The 27,420-nt window shown below is 35.6% G+C and overlaps 2 protein-coding genes and 1 long non-coding RNA gene across 4 annotated transcripts in view; 2 read left to right on the top strand and 1 right to left on the bottom strand.

The window, feature by feature from the left end:
* The window catches only part of Slo2 (slowpoke 2), a 119,360-nt gene that overhangs the window by 10,830 nt on the left and 81,110 nt on the right, over positions 1-27,420 (top strand). The gene's annotated exons all lie outside the window — the stretch shown is intronic.
* Positions 240-27,420, top strand: LOC135165353 (uncharacterized). 2 transcript variants are annotated; one of them, XR_010299490.1, is made up of 5 exons: positions 240-751; positions 853-1,086; positions 8,124-8,699; positions 10,426-10,953; positions 20,210-20,696. It is a non-coding gene; the product is annotated as an uncharacterized LOC135165353 (long non-coding RNA). The 2 variants fall into 2 exon arrangements; XR_010299489.1 differs by lacking the exons at positions 10,426-10,953; positions 20,210-20,696 and adding an exon at positions 23,173-27,420.
* LOC135165334 (uncharacterized) lies at positions 20,539-22,797 on the bottom strand. Its single transcript, XM_064126538.1, has 6 exons — positions 22,516-22,797; positions 22,191-22,441; positions 21,609-21,989; positions 21,226-21,518; positions 20,977-21,154; positions 20,539-20,879 (listed from the first exon to the last, which is right to left on the bottom strand). Exons 2-6 carry the CDS (start codon positions 22,438-22,440, stop codon positions 20,746-20,748), a joined length of 1,236 nt encoding a protein of 411 aa, XP_063982608.1. The 5' UTR covers position 22,441; positions 22,516-22,797; the 3' UTR covers positions 20,539-20,745.

Genomic DNA, 27,420 nt, shown 5'->3' with positions numbered 1-27,420 from the left:
CCCCGGGCACCAATTACATGGGACAGATAATATCACTCGGACAAGAGGATCGTAAACACAACAGGGAGTGAGATCGAACAGATCGCAGGACGCCATAAACTGAAATAGCCTCGAGAATATCCTCGAATTTGAAAATACTGCTAGTCGATCGCAGATGGCGCGTCATTCAACTCGAGCGTTCGTTATAGTCCGGAAGAAAAATCGTAAGATCGCGTCACGCCGGAGGAATAGAGGTACATTAAGTATGATTTTATTGTGATAATGCATGGGCGGGGACAATCATTAGTATCAGTTGAAAAGTTTTTCGTTTAAACAGAATGAAAAGTGATGCTCGGGTACATCGAAAGCGCAGAGATTGACTCAGGCTTTCTGGAATATTTACTTAGGATCGAGACCTCTTCAAACATCTCTCCATTATGACTAACAAAATCATAAGCAGTTGTGAGTGAAAATAGATGTTAGACCCACCAGTTGATTATTAACCGGTGTCAGTGCACATAGTAAATGTTCAAAGGGTCTTCAGACATTTAACGCTTTTATTACATGTTCGATTTCGGCGTCTGCGACGCGATCGCCATCTTTCGACAGCTTGACTCATTGTTTAGTTGAACATTAAAATTTGTCGTGAATTGATATCATTATCGTGATGTATCGAATCAGAGTAGATTTTTCGTGGTAACGTGGACAGTGGTATGAATATGGAAATTCGTATATAGTTTTGTACGTGTTGTGTGAGTGTAAAAGTTATGAGGTATGGACATTAATTATTTATACACGCGGAGGATAGCCGTGGCGATGCTTGTGGTACAGATGCTTTAAAAAATAGATAGTACATTCAATGTAATTTATCAGGATACCAGTGTGATCGCGATGTCCTGTGAACTTCATGTCAAATACGTCATTGCAGCGAAATTGAATTCCACATCGATTCTCAGTCACTCCGGAATATCTGAGAAATCTGAATGTTAATTTCCTCCGGACAATGGGACATTCGTCAATGTAACGCTAGTGAGAGGTCTCCAGTTGTGACGTCATGAGAATATTGAAATTTTGGAGAGACAGACGGTTGTGGCTTTATTGCACGTGGTAAATTGTTTTTATTAATTTTAGTTCTACTCGGACAGTTTCGTCAGTATTTTCCGCTTAGTTGCGGACCCTCATAGTACTAAAAATTCTGAAACGCAAGAGAAAATTTAAAATACGTTCACACATACAGTTCACACACACACATATGTTCATACGATCACACATGACAGTTTTTCATTATGTATACTCGGTGAATTTTGTCAATGTTTTCCGCCTACTCGAGAATGCACGTAGTTTTGACAAATTTATGGGCCTGAGGATTCGAAACACTTCGCGTTAATTTTTAATGGTGGAAGAATTCTTTTTTATGGTTTAACTTTTTAGAGGGGACGTAGGACAGACTTGAGCGAAAATTTAAAAGCCGTTTGAGTTTTCAACGGAAAAAGATCTATTTTCTGGGGTCGAGGGAATATTTTCAAGTGTTGGTGCATATTCATGACTGACGAGATCTGCTTAAGATTTGATCTCTGTAAATCGTACCCCGGGGAGAAAAATAGGAAAAAATTGTGGCTAAAAATAGGTAGAGGATATTTTGCAAATATGGATTGCAGTTGTTTGAGTAAACAAATGGATCAGATCACTGACAATGGTTTTATTTTACCTGTAATATATTGGGATGGCGTGGTTCGTATGATTAAAAAAATGATGAAAATGCATTAAAACTGGAGCACAATCTGTCAGGATTTATTCGGAGTTTTCACGGTGGCTTCATTTTTTTATGACAAATTATGTTGAATTTAAATTTTTGAGGTAAATTCTCCGTAAGAGCATTTAGAAATTTTCACGAGAAATATAATGAAATTAAAAAAAAACACATTAAACATTACATTTATAGTTGAATTCCGTTATATTTTGTTTATTCCACTTTTCTTATTTTTATGAATTTCCATGCGTTATTCCTCTAATTAAAATCCTGGTCATCGGACCAGCGACATTCGTTCGCATTACATGACACAATGTGTGTGGATTTAAATTCATAAAATTCAATAAAATCCTGGTCTCTTGTTATCGAAAAATAAATGAAATAATATCGTTCCTTGTTATCCGATCTCCAACTACAGTTTCAATTCATAAATAAAATCATGGAAAAAAAAACGAGAATTAACAAATTTTTGTGGCAGAAAAAAGGAATTCGATCTACAAAATTTCCACGGTATTGTGCACCATATTTTAATTTTTTTTCGAGGGATATAAAGCAATACCGAGAGCTTTGATGTGCCCTCCCCCCCTCTATATACAAAGAAAAATTTTTCCTTGAATTTTCCGTGGCGAATTCTGAAAATTTCTAACTTGTCACAATTTCCCCGAAATTTCAGAATCTCTTCGTTTTGAATATTTATAATTTCGTGGAAAAATCAAATGGAAACGTAATTTCCGTTTCCGTTTTCTCTAAAAATGAATAATTAACTAAAAATATTCTATACGAGAATTATTAATTTACGACACCCCATAGCTTTTCAACTCGAGGCTATTTATTTTTTAATCAGTGGAGATCATAGTTATCGATATCATGTAGGCGAAACTGTTATTTTATCAAAGGAAATTATTACTCCCCATCGCACACTATATTTTCCATCATCACCGGATGGAAAATCACCCCATCAACTTGTTTTCAGTACTTCCTCTGAAATTGTATTTGTTGGGTCGTTTGAAACTGGAGAATATCACTAGGCATTTGAATTACAGACGACGAAATATTAAATTGAAGGCGGTGAATAATTTGATATTGAATCAAAATAGTATGTCTATTCACTGTCAGGTGAATATTTTCCATCCACTCGGATGAGGCTTACTCGTTAATCTCGTGAAGCTCGTCGAGATACAGGAGCGAATGGTACTGCTAAAGTTCTGAAATAGAGAGATAAGCTATCGGCACAAATGCATAGGTTGAAAGTTACATTGAGAACTCGGATGGGACACACATGGTACTAGATTAATTTTTACTAAATGTTAGAACTAAAACAAAAGATAAGTAGATGAGTTTAATAACAATAAACCGGAGTATAATTAGTGTGTTATTTTACACAAAAATCGATTCAGTTGATAAATTACGGAGCCCCTCGAAAAACCTGGAAACCTGGTAATTTCGATAAAATTAGATCAATTAAGTCGGTATTTTTTAAGGGAAAATATTAAGCTCGGGTTATTGAGCTGGAGATGAAATTAAACGATAGTCGGATTACCGCAGTCAATGGTTATCGAATCCCCTGGAATTTTAATGACAAACTCAATATAACGGGAATTCATTTCGATCAGTTGAATTGAGGGGTGTCCTAAAAGAGCTTTTCTCCTAACGACGATCAGTCTAGATTATTCATCGACACAATTTCAACGCGTCCTCTGGGGAATGGTGGCAAAACTGTCACAAATATTGGACAATAGAATAGTAGCACATCCGGTGATGAGGGCATATGCACATGGGAAAACAACACAGTAGTCTCGCCTAGAGGATATGATTGCAAGAAAGTTTCCCAATAATCGACACTTTTTTCGCTAAATTCAATCTAACAATAAAAATGCACGAGCATTTATTCATATTATCGAAGAATTAACAAATGGTTGGTTGAAATTAAAAATTCTTATTTGAAACGTATTTAATTATTTTTAAGATTTCACCAACTAATTGTTGAAATTCAGTTAATAATTTGATTCCTCTGATTAATTATTTATTCTTCATTTTCAACGAAGTTTGTTGAAATTCCTTGGAACTGCCCATTGTCCGAGGGCCTTCGACAATTCCTCTGAATATTTATAATAAAAAATGACAACATTTTTTATCTCTTTACTCCCTAAATATCGCAATCGCAAATTTCCAATAATAAGTTGAAAAATTCTAGGAATTGATGACATCATCCCTGACAATGGGCGACGTTTTCCTGAAAATCAAAACCTTTTCACTCTGTAAAAAACTCAAGGGCTTTAGGCAAAATTCTTCTTTCACCCGACATACGACAGAATTCCTCGACGTTGAAAAAAAAATTGACGACGGAATCTCTTTTACCCCTAAAAGCTCTATCTCTTGTCTGATTTTCTCTCCATAACCTTCGATCCGAAAAAAAAACCTCTAAAGTTTATTCACTTACCTGAAGAGACTCACAAAAACGAATGTACTTGTGTAGGTGAGAGAATGTTGATCGTGTGGGTATCGGAGCGTCAATAACCCGACAAGTGCAGTCAATCCAAGCGAATGAAGAAATAGTGTCGAACTCGAGGGTCGTCTGCTTTGTTTTACCTGTTGGGCGATATCGCTCTTGTCCTTTCTCCTTATCTAACGAAACAAGTTATTCTTCCTTCAGTGACTGCTTGAATTTCTGGAGGATCCTGGAGTCTCATTTCTTCTGACATTTATCTTGCAAATTACTGAACTTTTACGGAATTTTCTACTAAATATTTATCTCGGCGGAGAGAAAATGAAGGGACTTAGTTTATTTCTTAACCGTTTTGTTACAGCAGCGATTAATATTTCACTGAGTCGATATTATGAGAATCATCAACCTAATTAGGGTTATGATTGGGGCCGGTCATTTATGATTAAGTTCGTAGGTGTGGGATCGATAAGCAATATCTCCGAAATATATGAACTAATAATACTTGTTATTTCCATCAATTTTCGTGATCCTATTTTTCGTGCTATATTCTGGTCATATTGACTTTCTGACGTGGCCATATGGCTCACTGAGACATTGGTAATTTTTATCTCTCCTCATCAGTCAGTGGATCGATCCAGCCCCTCTGATAGCCACTTGCTCGTCAAGAGGCGCAGCAAAAAATAATTCTGGTTTTGGAATACGAAATCCTGAACCCGTGCAAAAATAAATATTACCCCTCTATTTCCTTGAAATAATTTATTGATCATTTTTCTTCAGGAAATATTTTTTCACGAATTTTCATTCACGAGCACTTGACTGTGAAGGGACCGATTTCTATCATTTCGATATAAATTCCGGTAGTAACGGTGTCGTACAAAAATGTTACCCATTTTCCGTGCGTCAGCTCATTATCATGATATTTTCCCTGCCGATCTTTTCATCCCGCCTACCATTTCGTCTCGTGAAATGCAAAATTGATCGGATTCCGATGAAAATGGCTGAAGAACGTTAACAAAAAAATGAGAGATTTTATTATCTGAAATAAATTATGTGCTATCGAGTGAAAACCCATTGAAGTTCGTCTCATCCTCCCGCAATAATTATTCAATTTTTCACATGCAAATTTTCTACATGAAATTTGATTCTGAAACAATATTAAATGACGAGTATTAAATAAATGCTTTTACGATCAAAATTGAAATGTATTCAATTCAAATGAAAGCACTTTGTTAAAGTCGGTAGTGCTAAACCTTATTAACAAAGTAAATCATCAGACTGAATTGGTATTTAGATAAATTAATTAATCCCCCCATTAATTAATCTTCTTATAAAATTACGTACAAGCGGTTTTGGTTTTTATTACAGAATGAACGCTTTCAATAAATTAATTCCAATAAGAGCTTTGGTCGCGCTATTTACGTGCAATCTATACCCGTTCATCAAACCAATCAATCAATCGAATGGTTCAAATGAATTTTTAGAGCCAATAATTGTCCACTCAAAATCACCGCAGAGCATTCGACAGATGTGATTAGACATTTGAATACATGCGCTTCAAATTTATTAACTCGAATTTCCTAGCTCTACTCGCATTCCATTATCAACATTTAGAGCGGGAGATTCCTAATTAACTGGCATTTACACAAATTGTGTCTAGGGACAATGAAATGCGGATACGGTCTCTCCATTGTTGGCGTGAGCTTTGAGAGAGTCAAGTAATTGGATTGCATAAGAACAATAAACCAACGTAGGCAGTAAACTAAGTGCCACTGGCTTTCAAGGTCATTGTTGCAAATCTTGGGGTATTTGAAATTCTTGGGTATGAAGAGCATTTACCTGCGCTTTATTTCCACTTCATCTGTCATGAATGATTCATTTTTTACGAACGGGATTAATACCGCGTGAATTTTATCCACTGTTAAACCTTTATAGCTGTGAAAGGAGCTTTTCTTCAGTGAGAAAATGAGGACAAATTGCCGGAGTTAGTGACATCAAGACAAGTGAGCTTTCTTCGTGAGACCCTAATGGGCTTGAAGTCTTATCAGATCTTTTCAGCAGATTCTCTTTCAATTGGAACACATCATTCCAAATGACCTGACATTTTAAAATTGAAATTGCAATTTAAATTGTTGCATTCTTCTTCGCTTGGACTGTTCTTCTATTACGGACCAATGACATTTCAAGATGAAAAATAAAAAAATAGATTTTCATGTTTTCTGGATCACTAACGAGATCTTGTCAAGACTTTTCGGAGATTATTATGAAAATTGTGGAAGATCTTTGGCAGACAATAATTTTTCTATACGGGTTAACAATCTTACCCATCGCTTGTTAATGTAAAAAGCAATTCTGTTTCATATGGAAAATCCAAAACATATATTATATGTCAGTTCTAATTTCATTTCCTTAGCCGCAGATTATTAATTCTTGTAGACGAAATTAATATCAAGCGATTTTTATTCACTAGGAAATCTTCTCAGCTTCGATAGGAACTTTCTTTGGGAGTAAAAATAAAGACGAATTGCCGGAATTACTGGCATCAAGACAAGTGACTTTCTCAAGACCATACGGGGCTCGAAATCCTGTCAGATCATCCAACAGTTCCATTGGACACCATTTCAAAAGTCCTTGGAATCGAAAATTACAATCAGGATTGACATTGGGACTTTCCTCTCCGGTCGAACTATTTTTCTATTACAACCGAATGGGATTTCAAGCTCATAAAGAAGAAAATCATTTCCCTTTCCACCGTTACCCTCATACTCACGAGTACTTATAACCAATTTCCACATTGCAACCCTTTCAGGTGTCTTACAATCTTTGAATGAAACACAACATACCAACTAATAATGATTGCAAATGTCTCATCAAAAGATTTGTAAAGAACTTGAAGCATTTCAGTGTTGACATCATTTGATTCATTAATAGACTACTAATTCCATCAGAAGATAGTTAGGAAGCTGTTACTAATATTACAGAGAAAAAAACTGCCTCAACCAATTGTAGTCAAGGGTCACAAGCAAAAATACATGAAGATTCACCCACACACTTGAGACACATCTGCGTACGACACGTGTCCATTTTTACTGACAAGTGAACATACTTGGCAAGAGCTTTTTTCTCACAACGCAGAGAATGTCAACTTCCTTTGTAAGCCCATAATGTATTTGAAGCTCTTTCATATCCTTCAACCACACCCTTTCCCATCGCGGTAGATCATTCCAGTTGACCTTGCTCCATAAAATTAAAATTGTATTTCATAGCTACAGTGCAACACTCCTATCGGATTTTTCTTTTTAAAAAATTTGTTTCCAACTCCGTCACTCCCATACTCTCGTGTCCATAAAATCCATTTCAATATTAGAACCGAGTTGCATAGCCTCCAGTCCGCGGAAATTGATCAGCCGACCAGTGAATGTGTCACGCTTTGCTCTAGAAACTAGAACCATTTCATTTGTAACACCCGACAAATTAATTCCGCTTTCATTAGTCGAACGCGAAACTTAGTAATTAATGATTGAAAGGCGTTTCATGGTAAAACTCGATATTTCAATCTAATCAAACGCGTGATAAACCTGTATTGTATTACAGACAGGGAAAAATATAATTTTGCCAATCATATTTTATTTGGATAAACAAATCTCCAAAATTTTCATTGGAAAATCTGCTGTAAATTCTTTTCAGGAGAATATTTAATTGGCAAAATTATGTTTTTCTCTTCATACATGGAGCTTGATAATTACCGAGATCATATATCACCCGGGCCATTATCTCTTATCTGAAATAGGGAGCGTATTTTGTGATAGTTTAAAATTTTCTCTTGCGTGAATATCAAGAATTTACAGTTCTCTGAGGATGGAAAAATATGAATATGCGAGAAATGGCTTTCGTCGACTCTCGTGGCATTCAGTGATGTGAATTTCAAGGTATTTTTGCTTTTCGTTGTAGGGCATCAGCTGCGTATAGCATTGATATTTCATACTTGACGTTGAAAATGATGGAATACCGATAACTGAAAGTCCTGGAGGAAAATCGTAACAAGATATGCAAAGAGACCCTTATTTTATATATCAGAGGAGTGTCTCGAGATTTATATCATTGGTAGAAAATCGACAATGGCACATCGATCGACAAAATAGTGGAGAATTAGAAAGCTGTGTCTACCGTTAACTTATATTTATTCAATATATATACACCTGATAGACTTGAACATGGTACAGTACAGAAGGGGCCACACATAGGAAGATAATTTTGGGCTGAGGATATACAGGATATACCAGAAACTAGTCAATTATGATAGCGAATAACACAACTATTTTATAAAATGTATAGACATACATCGAGTTGATTAACGACTTTGTATCAACGATTTTTATCATCAATCATATACATGACCGTAAAGTGAGGCATTGAAATATCGTGCCAACAAGCCAGCCCTTATTCTGCGAACATCAAAGAGAAGCAAAACCGAAAAACCACGGGAGGTTCATTTTATCAAGAGAATCGATAAAAAAAACTGGCAAGGTAGGATACATAAATTCTCTCTCTGCTGCATGCTGTGTATTGTAAAAGGATTCATGGAATATATTCGCATGACGAATCATGGAGATAAATATTGCATGTATGAGAGGAAAAAACTCTAGTGTTGATAACAAAAATTTTCAATTTCAGAAATCACAGAAAAATTTATCTTTTATGATTTGGTTTTTGAGATTTATCATTGTTCTGGCACAGAATTGATTTTGGATTTTCCAAATTATTTTTTTTGAGAAACTCGTGTGCTTTATAACTATCGTAATTCCATGGGCTTAAATTGTTTCATTATGACTAAAATGCAGAGATGTTTTTTCCAACGATAATAAAATAGTTCAGTTCGAATCACTTTATTAGGGATGCTTCGAATAATGATCGTTATTTTGCGATTGTCAATAATGACGATTATATTTTTCCCAATAGTTGCCAGCGTCTCTACGACCTTTTTCTCCAATCTATTTTATAATGAGCAATATTCTCTTGAATATTCCAACATTTAATTTCGAGTACTTTGGGTTTTTTAATGACCCACTATTGGATTATGGATAGGGATTGTCTGAAAAATATAAGAACGATTTAACTATTACCTTTAATTCTTTATTATCGCACGCAGAAGGTATATCTTTCTGGTATGATGTCTCCAGATCAACTGACTCTTAGTGACCAAAGATTTCACACTCTAGACCCAGTTGACAAAAGGCCCTTGTTGATTCATTCCTTTCTGTTTCTTCTCTGGTTCTCTTTATTAAAAGCATTCTAAACATTTCGATACTGTTTGGAGAAAAACTATAAAAACTATCACACTGAGATGGACTGAAAGCAGCTATAGACAGATGATTCATTTTTGTCCCTACATATCAAGCACTCTCAATACCTACCTTCACTAATCCTTTTTTCTTCCCCGCGTGTCTCTCACTATAGTCCGTGCTTTCCATGAAGAGTTCAAATTTTAGACATTATTCTTATATTTCTACGTTACAATTCTCCCGCGTTGGTCATTCGGTCAATTCGATTCATCAGAGGCTCTCCGGTAGTCATTTATAGTATTTTTTATATCCTTTCAACGTGTGGGACGTCAATGAAAAGTGAAACTCAAACTAATTAATCATTCTGTCTCTACAAATAAGTATCTACTTACACTTATCCAATTTAATTTTGTGAACGAAAAAAATGATTCAAAATTTCATTAATAATTAATGTGTTACCTAAGAAAATAGAATGTTCGAAAATATTATTCGTTATTCACTTTAGGTTTTTATACTGCAATAAAAAGTCAACTTTCCTAGCAGATAATTGCACACAATCAAATATAACAAAATATAGTATTTTATACAATATAATTCCAGTCTGAAAAATTGCCTTCAAAAAATTGAACGAACTACTCGCATATTTAAAAAAATATATTTCCAAACTTCATATCAGAATACGATAAGTGAATAACATTAAATTATCGTAAAAGTTCATTAGCTGTTTTTGTGAATGTTCCTCATTACCGAAGATTGGAGTATTAACAATTTTCATCCCGAGATTGCGACGATACACCTGTTGCTGTTCATGGTTCTTAGCTATCGTCATCACAAGTTCATAACACTTTGTTCCCAGAAATAGCAGTGTTCAAGCGATATGTTGTAATACTCAAAATTGAGCTTTAATAACCCCAATGGTGATTATTCCAAGCCAACCTTGATGCCGGGCGAAATTAATTATATTGTTTCAGGTACATTGGTATCAAATTATAATTCCTCATGCGCAACAGCTTATTCGTTATTTGGATCGATGAGCACGGCTTCACCTATCGATGTTTACGATGTTTGTTGGATTTATATCCGTTTCCTACGAAATGCACAACACACGTAGGCATACACAATTGAAAGCTCTTACGGATCTCTAGACTTCACGGAAATTGCACATTAGTGAGTATCATGACTCTTGACGCGGCGATATTAACGAGCTTTCTCGGTCTTGGTCCCCAGCCAGGAGTATCTCATTACCATATTATGAGGATGGCATATTGTCGATCCTGAAATCCCACATTCCGGTGCACTTCGGGTCTATCGAGTGAAACATCATGGGATGAATATTAGCTGGCATCGAGGTCATGGAGGATGACAAGTTTGTTAGACGTTGAGGTATCCATAGATCAACCAGCTCAGGAATAACTTATCAGATACACAAGTTTTTTTCTACCGAAAATCTGCCATAAAATGGAGGAGAATAATCTAGTGATCTTCAGTAGATCTGTCTGGTAATTCAAAAAGATTCTTGACCAGATTTTTAGAAGACAATATTTTTTTTCGTTAGAATATGTTCACAATTTTAATCGACAGATATCATTTCATCTTGTGGGTTTTAAGATTTTTTTAGATGAGTGCGGAAATGACTTTTAGTATTAATAAAAGATTCGTAGAATTTAGAACAGAGATTTTCTGTCAGTTTAATAAGTCTATTGTGGAACGTGAAGTTTAGGCTATATGTTTATTTTGTTTATTTTATAGTTTTTCCTAGTGTTAATAATTTGGCGTGAAGTGTTTATCGGGATTGAGTGACAGTTTTATGGCATACGTGTCTTTTTTGGAACTTTTACGTGAAGTCCAGTGGAGACAGAGTGTGCGGACAGATAAACAATGGATGGTCTGTTCTAGTACAGTGAAAAGAGGGGAAACTATAGACGAAAATAAGTGAGATTTGGAAGAGTGGAGAGTTAGTTCGTTTTGAGTTTTCGGAGAGAAGAGACATATTTTAATCACGACGTGATTTTATCTTTCATCCAATATTAATGTACCAAGTTGGTATCTTTTATTACTACAATTTTTTAAATAGTTACCTTTGCATTTATTTATTGACGACCACTGTGATCCTACAATCTTAAACAAAGAATTTTATCGAAAACCAATCGTTAAAGGCAATAAACTCTCTAACCTTTGTGGAAAAAACAGATTACCAAATTCCAATGTTAATTTTTTATCGTAGTCATAAAAGCAGAAACAGATATATGTCTGTGAATATGTCAAAGAAGTCCTTATGCCAGAAAAAAATTACGTAGAGCCCTTCATAAGTTAGAATGTCGAAACAAACAGGCCATTTTAACCTTTACTTTCTTCTTTTGTTTTTTTATCCCTCCACGAGGACCTCCGGATTCAAAGTCTGGTGCACATATTTCTGACTCCCTCACAATAGTTTCTTTTTCACGAACGCATGTTCACCTTTAATAGAAATGGGTCAAGAAATAATGACAAAAAAAACGCAGCGAATTGAACTTTACTTTCTTTTATTATTAATGTGGCACCAAGAATTGACATCTGTGTTGTTCATTTTATTTTGCGATACTATTTTGCCTCCATCTTCTCTAGTTTTATTTCCTTAAAATAATCTCTGTATATATTCTATGTTCTGACTACATCGTGGGCTACCTTATCTTACATAATAACATTAATTTCGCCACACCAGGGGAGAACTCAAGATCTCTCAAATTGCTAGATCCTCTGAAGATATTGGAGCTAAACCAATTGCCAACATTAAGGACCCTTTGATATTTAGCATCTAAAGTCCTTCCTGAATAAGAGTAATATAGCAATATGCCCTTTGAAGTCCTCATCCCAAATACAGCAACTTCCACAATTTCAAAGCTTCTATCAATGAATATATTTTTGAAATTCAAGATAATTGTGGGAAAATAATGGCCGGTCAATTAATGCGCATCGATTTGCATCCAATCTATGGAACGAAACTGGTGCATTATCTGATAGTGAGCCCGTAATTGCCTGTTGCCCTTTATCACTTTACCACTAGCATAGCAGACTTCCATTTATCAAAACAGACCATTTTTGGCAGATTATATACGGCTGCCTAAAAGGTCAAAACACTCCGACCTCACATTGTAAATTACTAAATTCTCCATAACAACAGCAAGGTTCTCCTTGCTTATAACACGTCATCAGAAAATTACTCAGATTACTAGATCCCTTTCAGGATATTTGAGATAGATCAATTTACAACGACGACCCTTTGCTATTGAGCCACTTACGTCACTGTTAAGCAATAAATAATATCTTAGACTGTCTACTCTCATTTCAAAAGGTGACCAAAATTTATCTTAGTCCTGAGGGAAAATAAAAAAAAAAAGAGTTGCCTCCTAACCATCACTAGGTGAAGCTTTCGACTATTCTGTACCTCGCAATTGCATACCAGCATTTGTTTTGTCTCATTCATCGGCTTGCTCTTTTGCTGTTTTAGGTTTCTCCACATAGATACTATCAATAGTTTGGTTGTGATGTTTATTTATCCTCGTATCCTCATATGAGAACACGAGTGGAACTACATTTTTAAGGTGGTTTCGGACCACTGCTTGAGGGAAAATAGTATGAAAAGTAAAATGCAAAACTTTTTTTCCTGAAAAACGAAAGAAGGCTTTTCCCTTGGTGACCCTCCTTTAAAGGAGGGTAACCAAGGGAAAACAATTCGTCGGTAATTACCGACAGAGTCGCTTGAATTCAATTTACTCTTCTTACGTAAACTTCTTCATTAGTTAGTCAACTCTCTGTGAGACTAATTCCACAGTTTTATATTGAACAAGTTTGTACGAAACTTGGCCACAATTTCTTTTATAAACTTTTTTTTCATCGCTTTGTCTGTTCATTCCCCACTCTAGTATGGAAAAAGTTGGGGGGCTCACATAGTATGTACGATATACATGGAAAAGGACAGTCCTCAGGTGAACAATAGTTAACCGCGGCAAGTACAGGATAGCGTCAAAGAGAAATGACTAACAGGGACAATGCGGATTGCAACGAATACTTTTCATGTTCGTAATTAGCAATACATCATCTAGACATCTCATTTCCCGACGCATCTAGTTTTTTCATTTGGCTCATGTACTCTGTTAGTCCCTGTGATACCGTCACAGGGAAAACACCGCTGGTGTCCATCGTCACGATAAGGTCAACAGGTCAGTTTCTGGCCGGTGGTTAATTTCGGAAGGATTTCAACTTTTATTAAAAAATAAGTTCTTTAAATTTATTAAATATGGTTTGATGAGTATCTGTGAAAAGTGAATAAAATTCTATTGGATTATGAGGTAGGAAAGAATAAACACTGTTTCAATTTTAATTATACTAGATTATTATTTAAAATATCACTTTTGACACTATCCACTCAAGAGGCAGTACACACTATGAATGTTCACTATCAACTGTACTAACTAACTAACTCTCGTGAGGCCCAGAGTTCACACTCAACCTCAGAGGGCAATAGAGCTCCCTCCCCTTGCACCCATCCTGGTCCTCTGGTCACCAGACGTAATTGGGAAAAATTATAGCGGATAATTCTCATGGAGATTCGTCGTTAATTATTCTATGGAGGAGGGCCTCATAAAAATAAACTAATAAATATTTTCTATATATTTAATTATTTTATAGCAGGGTGAATTTTGTAGCGGGGAAACCCCCAAAATCCAACAAATTCACACGGTCTGATCATTTATTCTTTAATGCAGTATTTGGAACATTGATGGAAGTCAGCCACTGGTTATAACAAATTTTCAGAAGCTTAGAATTTTTCACATTCAAAAGTTTTCCAATTCCGTGCAGAGATCTATCCAAGATGTAGCAGGGGATAGGATTAAGGTCAACTTCACGTTGCGTAGCATAGGGGGAACTATAAATCACAGGGAGAAGTAATTTAGTTCTAAAATGTAACCAAAACACATTATTACTTTGGGCTGCGTATAAATATTTCAGTCATTAAAGAAACACTTTACCCCCACGCAGTGGGATCACCCCCTCAACCATCAAAACCCTCTCAAGCGCTAACTCCATTTATGGAATTTTCCACGTTTGGGGTAGTTCAAGTTGCGGTCAAAAATTTTCGTTAACTCGATACTCGAGCTTATTCGATCCAATGTAATTTCTCCTGAAACCCAATAGGCAACACCCACGGGCGATTACAGGGTGAATAATTCTTCCACCATCGCGTTCCTCGAATTATCTGATCGATTTAACAAACTTAATCCGACGTAGTCAATATTACAAATATTTCAATGCCTCGAGTGATTTCACGTACCGCTACCGCTGTATAAATTCAATCGGCGGAGTGAAACACTAAAAAAATTATCTGCGTTAATATTTTAGATACTGTGGCGTCTGGTGGTGAATTTCTGGGGCCCGGCTGATCCCTTGGAATGATGGAAGGATTATGGTGCTATCATTTTCATTTTAGCTTTTCATGTAGAAAAGTGTTTGTCTTTGAAATATCTTTCAGAAAGTTTTAGGAGAATCTTTCAAATATTATCGTGAAGAGTTGTTTGGTGACCAAAAGCAGTTTCAGAAGGCAAATTCGTTCAAAAATAGTTTATTTTTCGAAGAATTATTTTTTTGAAGTTTTCAAATAAGAAATGGTCTACGAGTCACTATTTTTAAAAAATAGTTGTTCTGGAAGAATTTGGTTTTTAAATATTTTCACGGAGAGAAAAAAGTATTTTTACCAAATATTCAGTTACTTCAGCGAACGATTTATTTTTTCAAAATTATGTTTCTCCGGTCTAATCATTACCAAGGGGGGGGGGCGAATTAGGTTTGAATTACGATAATCATATTACTCTAAAAGATGAGTATTGTCTACGTGACCTTGAATGAACTCTATTAATAATTATTCAGTGTTTCTAAATTTCTAATTTTCTTGAGGGAAGAATTTCGATGAATTATTTAATGCTCATAATTGTCGCAGCAGTTCACTCAAAGTTATAAATAACATGATCATGTTCTAGAACAACATAATTGACGCAATTTCAACCTAGTCAGAATTGTCAGGAACTAACTCGATTTGAGAAATAAAGGATTGAAAAAACAAATATTTCCCTGAAGTAAATCGATATTTGACAAAAATAATTTTTTTCTCAGTGACTAAAAGAATCTTTCCTCATTTCTTCCAAAGATTTTTGAAAGATATTTCAAAGACACATATTTTTTACGTAGGTTATTTTTGAGAGGTGATAGAGAAGTCGCACCCGCCGTTTATTTAATTAAATTCAGACGGAGCCGGACAAATTGTCACTTGAGACGAGTAGCGACATCATTCGTTTTCAATCTCCGGGAAATTGGTGTGAATGAGGGAAGGGTATTTTGATGAAAATTAATTGGCTCTTGGTGGGAGCATCGAGACCGGGAAATTTATTTTTCTGTTCTTCAATTCGGCTGTAATTCTGGTCATAATAGCACAACTTGAGATCGATGATGATAGTTTTTGGGAATTCGTCGAGTAGAATAAGAGTTTGATCAAGTTTGTTCGCCTGCTGTGTATCGGCGAGATTATTTATGGCATCGAACTTTTATAGTTTGCGGAAAGTTGAGGTGGAGGAATGTTCTGACGATGGAGCCAATTGAGAAATTTCTTTTATTGTTTGGTCAACTCCTTTTGAGCCAAATGAATGATTTTATTCAGTCGGAGTGAAAATTGATTGTTACGAGAAAATAGTTTCGTCCCCTTCTATTGAAATTAGATAAATCGTTTTTTTTGGAATGAAAAAAAATGTTTTGTGGGTCTAAACCTAAAGGGTTAATTAACTATTGAAACTTTTCCATTCAAACTTTGTGTATCATTTTCATTCTTCAATTATTATAATTAATGGACTGTCACTAATAGTTTATCATTTTTTATGTAGGATCATAATGGTCGTCGATAAATAAATGCAAAAGTAACTTTAAAATCTGTAATAATGAGAGATACCAACTTGGTACATTAATATTAAATGAAAGGTAAAATTACGCCGTGATTAAAATATGTCTCTTCTCTCCGAAAACTCAAAACGAACTAACTCCTCCACTCTTCCAAATCTTTCTTATTGTCATCGGTATTTTCCCCCTCTTCACTGTACTAGAACAAACCATCTATTATTCATTTACCTGCACACTCTGTCTCCGCTGGACCTCACGCCAAAATCCCAAAAAAGGCACGCATGCCATAAAACTGTCACTCACTTCCGATAAACACTTCACGCCAAATTATTAACACTAGGAAAAACTATAAAGGAAAGCAAATAAACATATAGCCTAAACTTTACGTTTCACAAGGAACTTATTCAACTGACAGAAATTCTTTGTTCTAAATTTTAAGAGTCTTTTATTAATACTCAAAGTTATTTCTCAATTCTTCGTAAAAATCGTAAAACCCACATTTATTATAAATAGTATCTAAAAAACAGCAAAAACATCAGTTAAAAATTGATTCTCTTCACGTTATCCTCGCAAAAGAAATTCTTCAATCGTTTTCACTTCAAATACCGTAAAATATTTCATTTATTTCAATTTCCATCACTAATCTGTGATGGAAAAAAAATTGCATTGCCACTTTAAGAATTACACCGCATAAAATTCTTCTCTTCTTCTCATTTGCCCCCGGAATTGTCTCCAACAATTTCTTACACGCAGAACTTCGATCCCAGGAGGGATTCTCTCAATTGTGCACGGGTCATCCAACGTCGCCAGCACTTATTTCCCCTCCCGGTGATTTAATTAAGATTGCATAATACCACAGGGCTCACGTTGATTGCTCTTGCCGTCACCGTCTGTTCTGATCGATGCAACACCTAGGGGTTCATCGCCAGGGAGTTGAAGAAAAAAATCCCGGAAAAAGTTTATTGTGACACTGTCCGCGGAGTTTGAAAACTTGTCACTATGTTGTTCATTATCAAGGGAATATTTTTAGGAATGGATCATTCTAGCGTGTTAAATGCGACCAGAAAGGTCACATGGAATCCCTATTGTGTCCTAGATTTTTCATTCAACGGAGAGTTCCAACGAGATTAAATTTCAAACGAGTAATTGAAATTTTAAATGCCGAGTTGAGATTTCCATGTGTCGTCTGGAATTTTTTTGGGTCGCCAAAAAGTGCTTCGGAATAATTTTTGGATGGTCTTTCTAATGATCTCCATAACCCAGGTGGGAATTCACCATTGGTCCGACCGAGACTAGGCTAGGTTGGTTCGATCTTGGTTTCCAAGTTTGGAACAATCTTGGCTAGCTCTTGGTTTGTAACGCCCGTCCGAACTTGGATTCCAAGTTTGATCCAAGCTTGAATCAAGTTCGGCGTCCAGACTTGGACCAACCTTGATCCAAGCGTCACCCAATTTGAGATCAAGCTTCAGCCTAATTTGGTCATCAGCCTTCACCCAAGCTCGACTTCCAAGTTTGACTTGAAAAAAAATATGTTCAGCTTTTGACAGTAAAACTGTCAAAAGTTGATAATTCTTCCAATTTAAATTCTGACTTAATTTTTTTTCTTTGACCATCACGATCAACTCAATTTTTTCTCCACGAATTTTGTTAACAGTTTTCTGGTTTTGGCTCAAAGCCCTCCGACGATAACCAGTTAGAAATTCTCGAACTTGCCAAAAATTAAAGAAAATAAAATAAATAAATAATATATTTATTTATAAAAAATATGGATTTATATCTTTATATAAATAAACTATTTAATTTTTTCTACAATATATTGGCCCGAGCTTGGTTCAATTTTATCAATTCAAGCTCGGAGACTCAAGCTTGGATCAAGATAGGAATTGCCTTGGTAGCCAAGCTTTAAGGGGTTATTCTCATGTGAACGCCTATATTTTACCACTTTTTCGGAATTTTTTTTTTATGCGACAACAAACTTCAATCATGTTGATTTTTCAATATATTTTTATTTGTATTTTGAAATATACGAAAAAAATTTTTTTTTTCGTTTTTTACATTTTTAACATATATTTTTTTTAAGTCAAAGTAGTCCCCAACAAAAAAAGGTAGTTCACTGGTCAAGGTGATAGCGGCTGTTCATGTTGTCTGACATAAAAAAATCGAATGGATTATTATTCAGTAGACCTGTGGCTATCGTCCCTACCAAATATAATCAATTTCATTAAAAACAAAAAAAAATATCGAACTTCAAAAAAAAAATCACGAAAATCTCCTTCTTTTTCGTTACAAATCGTTTAAAAAAAATATGAAGATATTGTCGAAAATAAACAATTGTGGTAGGGACGATAACCATAAATGAGTAGAAGAACATATGTAAATTTTAAAGCAATCGGTTGAATACTTTTTCTTGTAGGACCTTGACCGTTTCAGAAAATGATGATTCGAGAAAAACGCGTTTAAAGTTGAAAGCCTGGTAGACAATTGCTTACGACACGTCGGCGACTATGAGCTATAACTTATGAAATACTATGAATTTCGGTCTGAATTTTTCACAGCATGTTTTCAATAGGTTTTACTGTCAAAATATCGAAAAAAAAAAATCGATTTTTTGAAGTGCTCACATGAGAATAACCCCTTAATTCACAGGGAATCGCCAAACTTGGTTTTACCTAGGAATTACCACAGGTTCAACCCTGGTCAAAACTAGGAATCCCGAGGCTTGGTAACCGAGGTTGGACCAAGTTTGAGCCTATCGTCCAAGCTTGGAAACCCTCACCTGGGAAGCCTCCACAAAAATGTGATATTGCATCACTTCGAGGATGACTCGGTCCTTTCCTTTCGAGCATTTGCAAACTTTCTTTTCCATTTTCTCTATCGCTTTCCGCGATCTTTGAAACCATATTATATTTGAAAAATCGCATTTCAAAATAATCCTGCCATCAGTCATGGTCGTTGTATGCATGAATTTTTCAAAAATACCATTGAAAGAATATTGAATTCAGAATGAAAGCACCCAGGCTTGCAAATGAAGACTATTCCCCGCTGCAGCATAAGAATTTCAGAATCATTCTCTTCGTATTTACACAATATCATAAATATTCAAATCCTCATTGTTAGTAACTGTACATTATAACGCGTATCGTGAGTTGTCTAAGCTCCCGGTGTATTTTATCGGCAGGAGTGAAAGACTAATGGAAAAACTGTCTATAAATAATCGAAAGACGAAATAGTTTAAAGATAGGATGGGCGCCCTCGGTGATAGTATACACCCCCACACCGATAGATGAAATTGTAGAACGTTAAATGGGGTCACACCTACACGGAATATCCTCAGATGACACTTTACAGCGGTCACAACACCACTACATGAACAATCCAATTCCGGAATCATCCTCGGTGTGTCGTTAAATCCTGTAAAGTTTCACTCGTCCAAGAAAAATTTAATCGTGAAATCTCGTTTGCATGAATAAACCATTTTTATTCCTGAATTGGTAGGATGAATGTTTCCGTCTGTCAAGTCTCTTTATTTCATACTCTATAATATTCACAGAGGAATCCAACAACGTTTAAATTTGAAATGATTATTTTTCCCATCCAAATTTCAGCCAATAGAATTGCACCATTTGTTGATATTTTGTATAGCCTACCTCGAATATCATGCGATAATTCTTTGATAATTTTGCGGGTAGGCTATATATTAAGAAACAAACGACAACTTAACCAAATAAACCTCTTTTCATGTCATGGCACAATTCTCTTGGCCGAAATTTGGATAGGAAAAATAATCCCCTGAATACCACTCGAGCTTCAAAATTATAGAATATTTCCCTCTAGGTTCCCTGCATACAAACCCAGGAGAGAAATGACCACCGAAGTAAGGCTGGGTCGACTCCGTGTGCGTACAGAGCAACTCTGGGACTGTACTGGATATCGGTCTTGTTTCAGTACCAAATTCTTACTGTAGTGATAACAATGTTACAGTACCGAGTCTCAGGTTTGTCCCAGTAGAGTTCACCGATACCGATTCCGTATGGTTTATTTGCACTCTACCAGTACTGAGGCTCAGTACTGAAACACGGTCATGAATCGGCGTAGATCCATCCCTGTGTCGCACAATAAGCAATTAATCAGGGTAGTTTAATTATTCTATAATTACTCAGTAATTGTAACTTCATACATATATGGCTTTATTTTTTTTCCGTCAACAAATCACATTCACATTTTTTCATAAAAAATAGAATATTTTCTTTTTACATTTTTTATGCTTAACTGTCTTATATTTTTTCTTTAATATTTGGAATACCTTTTGGATTTTGGAGACTTATACTATTATTTGGTACAACAAACTAAAAGTAATGAAAAAAGCGTATTCATTCCTGCGTTTTTTTATTCTTTCGTTCTGCAGAGCCACCTTCTCTGTATACAGCTCCAGACAACCAGCGACTAGTGACACTGACCATTTTACGTGTATCGTTACCATTCTCGTATTTTATATTGAGCATTTCTAAAAAATATAAATAGATTATAGAAAATTAAGGAAAAGAGCATATTGCGGATACCCGTGCATATTAACAAAAAAAAATAGATAAATTGAAAAATACCTTCCATGCATAAATATGTTCTGGTAGTCACAAACTTCAGTTTCCCAATACCTCGCACTTGTTTTCCCATAGCACTGTACTTGATTTGTACAGCCTGCGAAAGTAGCGTTCCCAGGATTGTTTTGATGTCCGACTCATAGCTTCTCGAATCTTGGGTAATACTTTCGAAGAAATTTATCTAAAAGAGTTAGAAAGTTAGCAGAAAAAGTTCGAATTGAGAAACTCAATATATAGTCATAATAAATATACCAGAGTCTGCTGTTTCTTCAGTGCCTTCTGCCTCTGATCCTGATTCTCCACACTTTCTATTCGAAGACTTTCCTCGAATTTCAAAAAGTCCTCCAGTGTAGGAATCGGTAATGGAACCTCCAGAATAGCATGCACAGAATCCCTGCCTTGTCTACCAACAGTCGTCTTAGCATTCGAAGAGGTCGTTAAATTAGCAAACTTCGTTTCTATGTCATATTGCAAACTGCGTTTGACACTGGACAAGGTTTGCAGAATAACTTTGGTCGTTGCATCGATGTATTCTGTTATGAATTCTACAAATAACAAAAAATTTTGTGAAAATCCACTCCATGGAATAATTAACATTAGAGTGGCAAAATAAATGTATTCTGAGCTAGGAATACCTTTTAATTCTGTATTGGCTTGTGCGCGTAAGATCTCAAGTTTCTCATTAACATCTTGGACGTTATTTTCTTGACATTCTGAAGTATTTAATCCACCATTGCCCAGATTTCGATTAACATTAGTAGTCAGTGCCAAATCTGATTCGTCGTGATTTCGAACTGAGTTCTGAATCTCTGTACTTTCCTCCTGATGAATTTCAGTGATTGTCTCTTCTGCCACAGAAGATAACAGAGGAGATCGTTCCTTTCCAAGGATTTCTTCTACCATATCCTTCGTCATGATAACAGGCCTATTCTGCGAGCACTCAGAGTCAGTGGATTCTAATCCGGTACTTTTATTGTAGGCACGCTTTAGTCGACGTTTTGCCTGCTCGTAAGATTCTAGAAATGATAGTTAAAGTGAATATTAGAGGAAACATATTTTATTTGGAGATAACAACGAAATATATATGTTGTTCTCGAACTTTAAAAAATCGTAATAAAGCAATAAAAGAAAAAGAGAATAATGCAACATTTATCGACCATATTCTGCAACAAAACACGAAGGAATTATTGTGTTGAAATACTGAAGATTATGTTTACCTGCGTATGTTAATTTTCCAATGGCAAAAGATGGCCAATCAGCAGCAGGGAGATGCAATGCCTTAATCATTGCGTCCATGCATTTTGTCTCCTTTTCTGGCCATTTGCACTTCCACTGATCATCTGGGGCCAAAAAAGTCCACGATGATGGCACCATTTCAATTAACACTTCTCCTTTTTCATTAAATTCATTCAGAAACTTCACAATGACGTAGGGTTCTCCAGAATCCTCTGTATTTTCGTTGGACATTCTAAAATTAAGCGATTTCGGTGAAAAATATAATTCTCTAGTAAATGTTCCATTGAATGTCATGTTGTTGCTTACCTGATAAATTGAACAGATTAAAATCAACAAAAATTGATTTAACGTAGATAAATCGGTAAGTGAGGTTAAGGCACAATGCACAACTTTTTATCGATTCTACAATAAAACACCGGAAAATCCTAATTCCTACTGAGTGATCTTTTTTTAGTTTTAAAGAAGTAAAAGTAAATAGGCAATCTCAAGAGGAATTTCAAAATCACAATGAGGAAGTCAAAAATAGTGGGAGACGAATTTTGGGTATAACTAACAATGCATCTATGCGTGAGAAAACGACAGGTCTGGACGTGTTTACCCCCTCTTCCGCAAACGATCCATCATCGAAGTAGCAAGGGGGTGGGGGTCTTTGATCCTTCCCCATTGTGCCTCCTCGCCCTCTATGATTTGGGTTTAATTATTTTTGAATTTCGGTATTTATTTTTCAGATATTGGACGTATTTATAAATCATACATTTTACAGTAATTTATCAATTTTTCCACGAAATACATAAAATCAAATATAATCCTTAACCTATACTATTTTTTTAAATTATGGACAACAATTGCTCACAAAAACTGGAATTCTTTATAATTTAATGATTGAGTCTCATTGATTGTGCAGCATCGTTATCGCATAATTTTTATTCTCTACACTGATAAAAACACATTTCGTTTTCACAGAAGAAACTGGGTAATGAGCGAGGTCCTTTGAAAATTCTTGAACTTCAACGATTCCAACATCTTCAGAGGAATAGGGTTTTTCGAAAACATTCTTCACAGTTACAGAAAAAAATCCTTCAACATAACAACCGCTGGAATCGGTGCAAGGAAATTTCATGCCAGTATTTATCAATATTCGCCGAATAGAAAATATTTTCCCGGTTTTCAGCTGACCTACGTTATTTGGCTCTTTTGTTTCCAGTAACATTCCTCGAAGCTGGAGTGACTGAACAAGCATCACATCATTTCCGTTCAAGTGTTGTAGTTCAAAATTTGGAATGACACGGCAGTTGCAAATTTCCCACTTTTTTGTAATTTTGCGGAATCTGATGATTCTAGGGCTTGTAATTTATTGACCAGCTGAGCTAAAGGTCTGGCCCTGCCTTTCACCAACTCTTGCAATTTCCCAAGAAAATTTTCGCCAAAAAAGGCTGAATAGTCTGTTAGTGGAGCTTGGAAATGTCTAACATCATCTGCAACATGAGTCACGAGATGCCAATTCATAGTTTGGCAGTCAGGTCCATAATATGTGGGCATTGATAGAAAAAAGTCTTTCAGTAGCTCATCTGCATGATCTACATGAGAAACTGCTAATTCTTTACTACAAAGAATCCTACATGCAACGTGAAAGTGCAAAAAATGTCGATATAGATGTTTCGACAAAACTTTTTTTAGAACGATACTACCCAGGTATAGTAAGATGAAGCTATATTGAGTAGCCTTCCATCGTCCTATCATCTCGATGTCAAACACTTTTCTCTGAAACTCTGCTGGCACACAGGATGAAATTGATGTCAGGCGTTTTCCAAATGTAATTTTTTCAGTGGCTTTTAATCGACAGGAATTAACTTCCACAATCCATTTGTTCAGTAAAAATTTCATATCGTTCAAATACAATAAGTGCATGACATCCAATGGTAAACTTCTAATAGGATCCAGATGACGTATGGTGATCAGTGGACTGCAACTCTCACCTTTATGGTGTTCTGGTTGTGTTTTTTCGATGAAAGACTGTTTTGTACGTTTCGGACAATCAATTTCTGGATAAACTCTCCTTTTATTCACATGAATTCTCTTTACCGTACATCTTTCGCAGCTGAAGTAGCCAGTTGGACCTTTTATGCATTTTATAAACGCTCTGGCTTGACCATTACAAATTATAGCTGGAATTTCAACTTTGTATGAAGCTTCTCCAATCGTCACACCATTTTCTATCAATTCATTTGCTTCTGTTACAAAATCCTTCATAAAATCATCCACACTATCAGGCTTCGAATTTCCATAATATATAGCAACAGCAAATGGGGTAGCAGAATAATTAGGATGGTGGATTTTAGCCAGAATTGGCCACCATTAACCTCGAGAAGTTGTAAATAAACTGGCACCATCAATATGGATGTACAATTTTATTATTTTTTCATGATATATATTCACTGTAACACGATTTAGTAAGCTATTGGTTATTCCCAAGTAAATGTACTGACCAATGTCTTTTGATTTTGCAACCATTGGTCGTGATTTGATAGAATGTTGAAATCCAAGTAACTGATGAGCAGTTGTTGGAAGATCTTCATAATTTTCAGTTCTCAACAGCTTCAACAGCTCAGTCACTGCACGTAGAGAAATGCTGGAAATATTATCCAGGGCCCATTGGCGAAGCTTTTCTGTCATTGTAACATTTGGAGGCTCAGTTTTTTCCTCATTCTTTTCTATCGCAGACACATCCTGAGAATTATGGGAGTTCTCACACTGAGTTGAGAATGTTGTTTCATCATCAGGTTCATAGTTCTCGAAAGTATTATCGTCAAGACCAATGACAGAGCTGCTCGAATCATTATCGCCAATGCCCACGTCGGAATCAGTGTCTTTTAAATTAATAGAACATATTTCACTTTCTTTTTCAATTCGTTGATGCTGCACCAGATCTAGCTTCTGCTTCATTTCATTGTCGAAAATTTTAACACAATTATTTGTTTGATCTGCACTCTGGAAGACAATTGTATTTCCTTCTAGTCGTTTTCTGATACGATATTTCTTCAATCGGTAAACGCTTCCTGATTTCTTAACCTTGGTCATTTTGATACTGATTATCGACTTCACTCGTGCTTCACACTCGTGATTTTTTAACCTGAAAAACTTGACTCCTTCATTTGTTTGCAACGAATCTATCGGGAAATATTCGATAATTTTGAAGCACTTGTGGTATTATATGTGATTATTTTTTTCATCCCAATTTCAACCAATCAAATGGTGGCATTTCCCGTCACGTGGTACAAGTAAGAGAGTTTTACTTCGGATATTTTTCGGATATTTCCCTGTTTGTTGCTAAGCAATGAAAGTATCCGATAAACAATTTGTAGGCGTTTCAAACCCCAAAACTGTCATTACAAAAAATCAAGTTCAAAGACTTTACCTCGACAAGAGCAGATTTGGAGGAATCCTTGGACATTATTGATCAAAAAATTAAAAAAAATGTGCCTAATAATACGGTGAAGACAAAGGCCACAATTTGGAAACAATTCTCTGCATTTTGTGCAGACAGAAAATATACTCTAGAAGCCCCAACTACGAGTGAAAAACTATACCATATGACGCGAAATGCCACATATTTAATTGCTTGAAATTGGAATGAAACAAAAAATCCAGCCAAATACCCCTCGACCTTCAAAATTAATCGAATATTTCCCTCCAGTTTCCCTGCGTAGCACCGATCGGGATAAGTTTCGCAGAAAAACCCTCGCGCTCGGGATTTTTAACCTGCAAAATTTATCCCACTCGTTGCTACGCAACGAAACTCTCGGGGAATATCCGATAATTTTGAAGGTCTTGGGCTATTCCTACTGAATAACTCTTTCATTATCAAAAATTTTCATCGCGCGTACATGAAGTTTGATGAATGGTTGGGCTTTCGCTATTAAAAAGAATTGTTAAAAATTTTTAATGGGAAATGTTTGTTTTGATGACAAGTTTCAATGCAAATTACACACTTTCCCATCAATGGAAGTTGAGAATAATTTTTTATACAATTATCGTTCGAAATAACTACCAGTTGCTGGCAATTTTCTTCTCGTTAGTTCATGGTACAACAAGGCTTCTATTGATTCCTCCGTTTGATGTGGATGGTCTGGAAACTCTGGACGAATTTAATTAAAAGTTTTCCATATTCAGTTACAAAGTGATTGCATTGAATATTCTGATTGATCCGATAATTGCGGTTGAATTTCACTTCTGACTTTTGAAGAAATGAATATTTTCCCAAAATTAACCTTATTGCACATCAATCGATCTCATCATAAAAGACGATGAATCTTGGATGGTCCATTGTCTTTAAAGATACAAACAAAGGACATGTCGGTTGTCCTTTGAGAAAAAGAGTGCGCTTCCTACTTCCTCTTTTAATCTATACCATCTCAATCTCCTCGAATTACTCCTCCAATCTTTTCCAATTTCCGCAAGGAATTCCTCTCCAAGTAATATAAAGAGAAATCCAATCTCTTAATTTCCAATCTCTTTTCCTCTCAAGCAATAAATAATTCATCATGTCATCATATACCCATTAGGAATATTGGAAAGACTAAGGCTCCACAATTTTTCGAGGGGAATTTCATAGGGTAGCCGACAATTTTGAATTTATTCACCTAACGAAGGATAGGCCGCGCAGGATGAGTGTTGATGGATGACAAATTAGTCGGAAATGGAGAAGACTCCCGGTAGCTCAATTAGAACAGTAACAGACTCCTAAATTTTTTTAAGGGCCAGATAAAAAATTATTACACATAAAATACAAAAAAATTAAGTATCTCTCCCATAATGAACAATACAATGTTATTCAAAATGTCTATAAAAAATCCTTTCTGGGAACTGATAACACTTAATAAACTAGATAGTTCTCAGGTGAAGGTTTATCTATCCAATAAATTTATATTCATGAAAATTCCAAAAAGAGTTCCAGATGTTTTTAAATATTTGCAAACATGATCTATTTTTTAAACTAAAAACTCGGTTCCAGAAGGAAGAATAACAGTCTGATTGGCTGAAACGTCCATCGACGTCCATCAGGACATCTCCAAATTATTTCGAGACTTAATTTCTTTGAAATTCACAATTATTGTGCTGGGAAAATGAAATTAAATGGAACTCAATGGAATGAAATTAAATGGAATTAAATAATGACCTTCTCTTTCTATCCACAATGGCCTCAATTCATTT

The sequence above is a fragment of the Diachasmimorpha longicaudata genome, chromosome 8 (assembly GCF_034640455.1).
Source record: "Diachasmimorpha longicaudata isolate KC_UGA_2023 chromosome 8, iyDiaLong2, whole genome shotgun sequence".
NCBI lineage: Eukaryota > Metazoa > Arthropoda > Insecta > Hymenoptera > Braconidae > Diachasmimorpha > Diachasmimorpha longicaudata.
Note: the sequence above shows the minus strand (reverse complement) of the source record. Positions and strands in the feature narration are given on the sequence as shown.

What these genes read in the sequence shown, in the direction of transcription:
- LOC135165334 (XM_064126538.1), bottom strand. Translation starts at nt 22,440, where the DNA reads ATGTCCAACGAAAATACAGAGGATTCTGGAGAACCCTACGTCATTGTG. An exon ending in AGCCAATACAGAATTAAAAG is followed by an intron (nt 21,519 to 21,608) that starts GTATTCCTAGCT and finishes TGTTATTTGTAG; the next exon opens with AATTCATAACAGAATACATC. An exon ending in AACATATTTATGCATGGAAG is followed by an intron (nt 20,880 to 20,976) that starts GTATTTTTCAAT and finishes TATATTTTTTAG; the next exon opens with AAATGCTCAATATAAAATAC.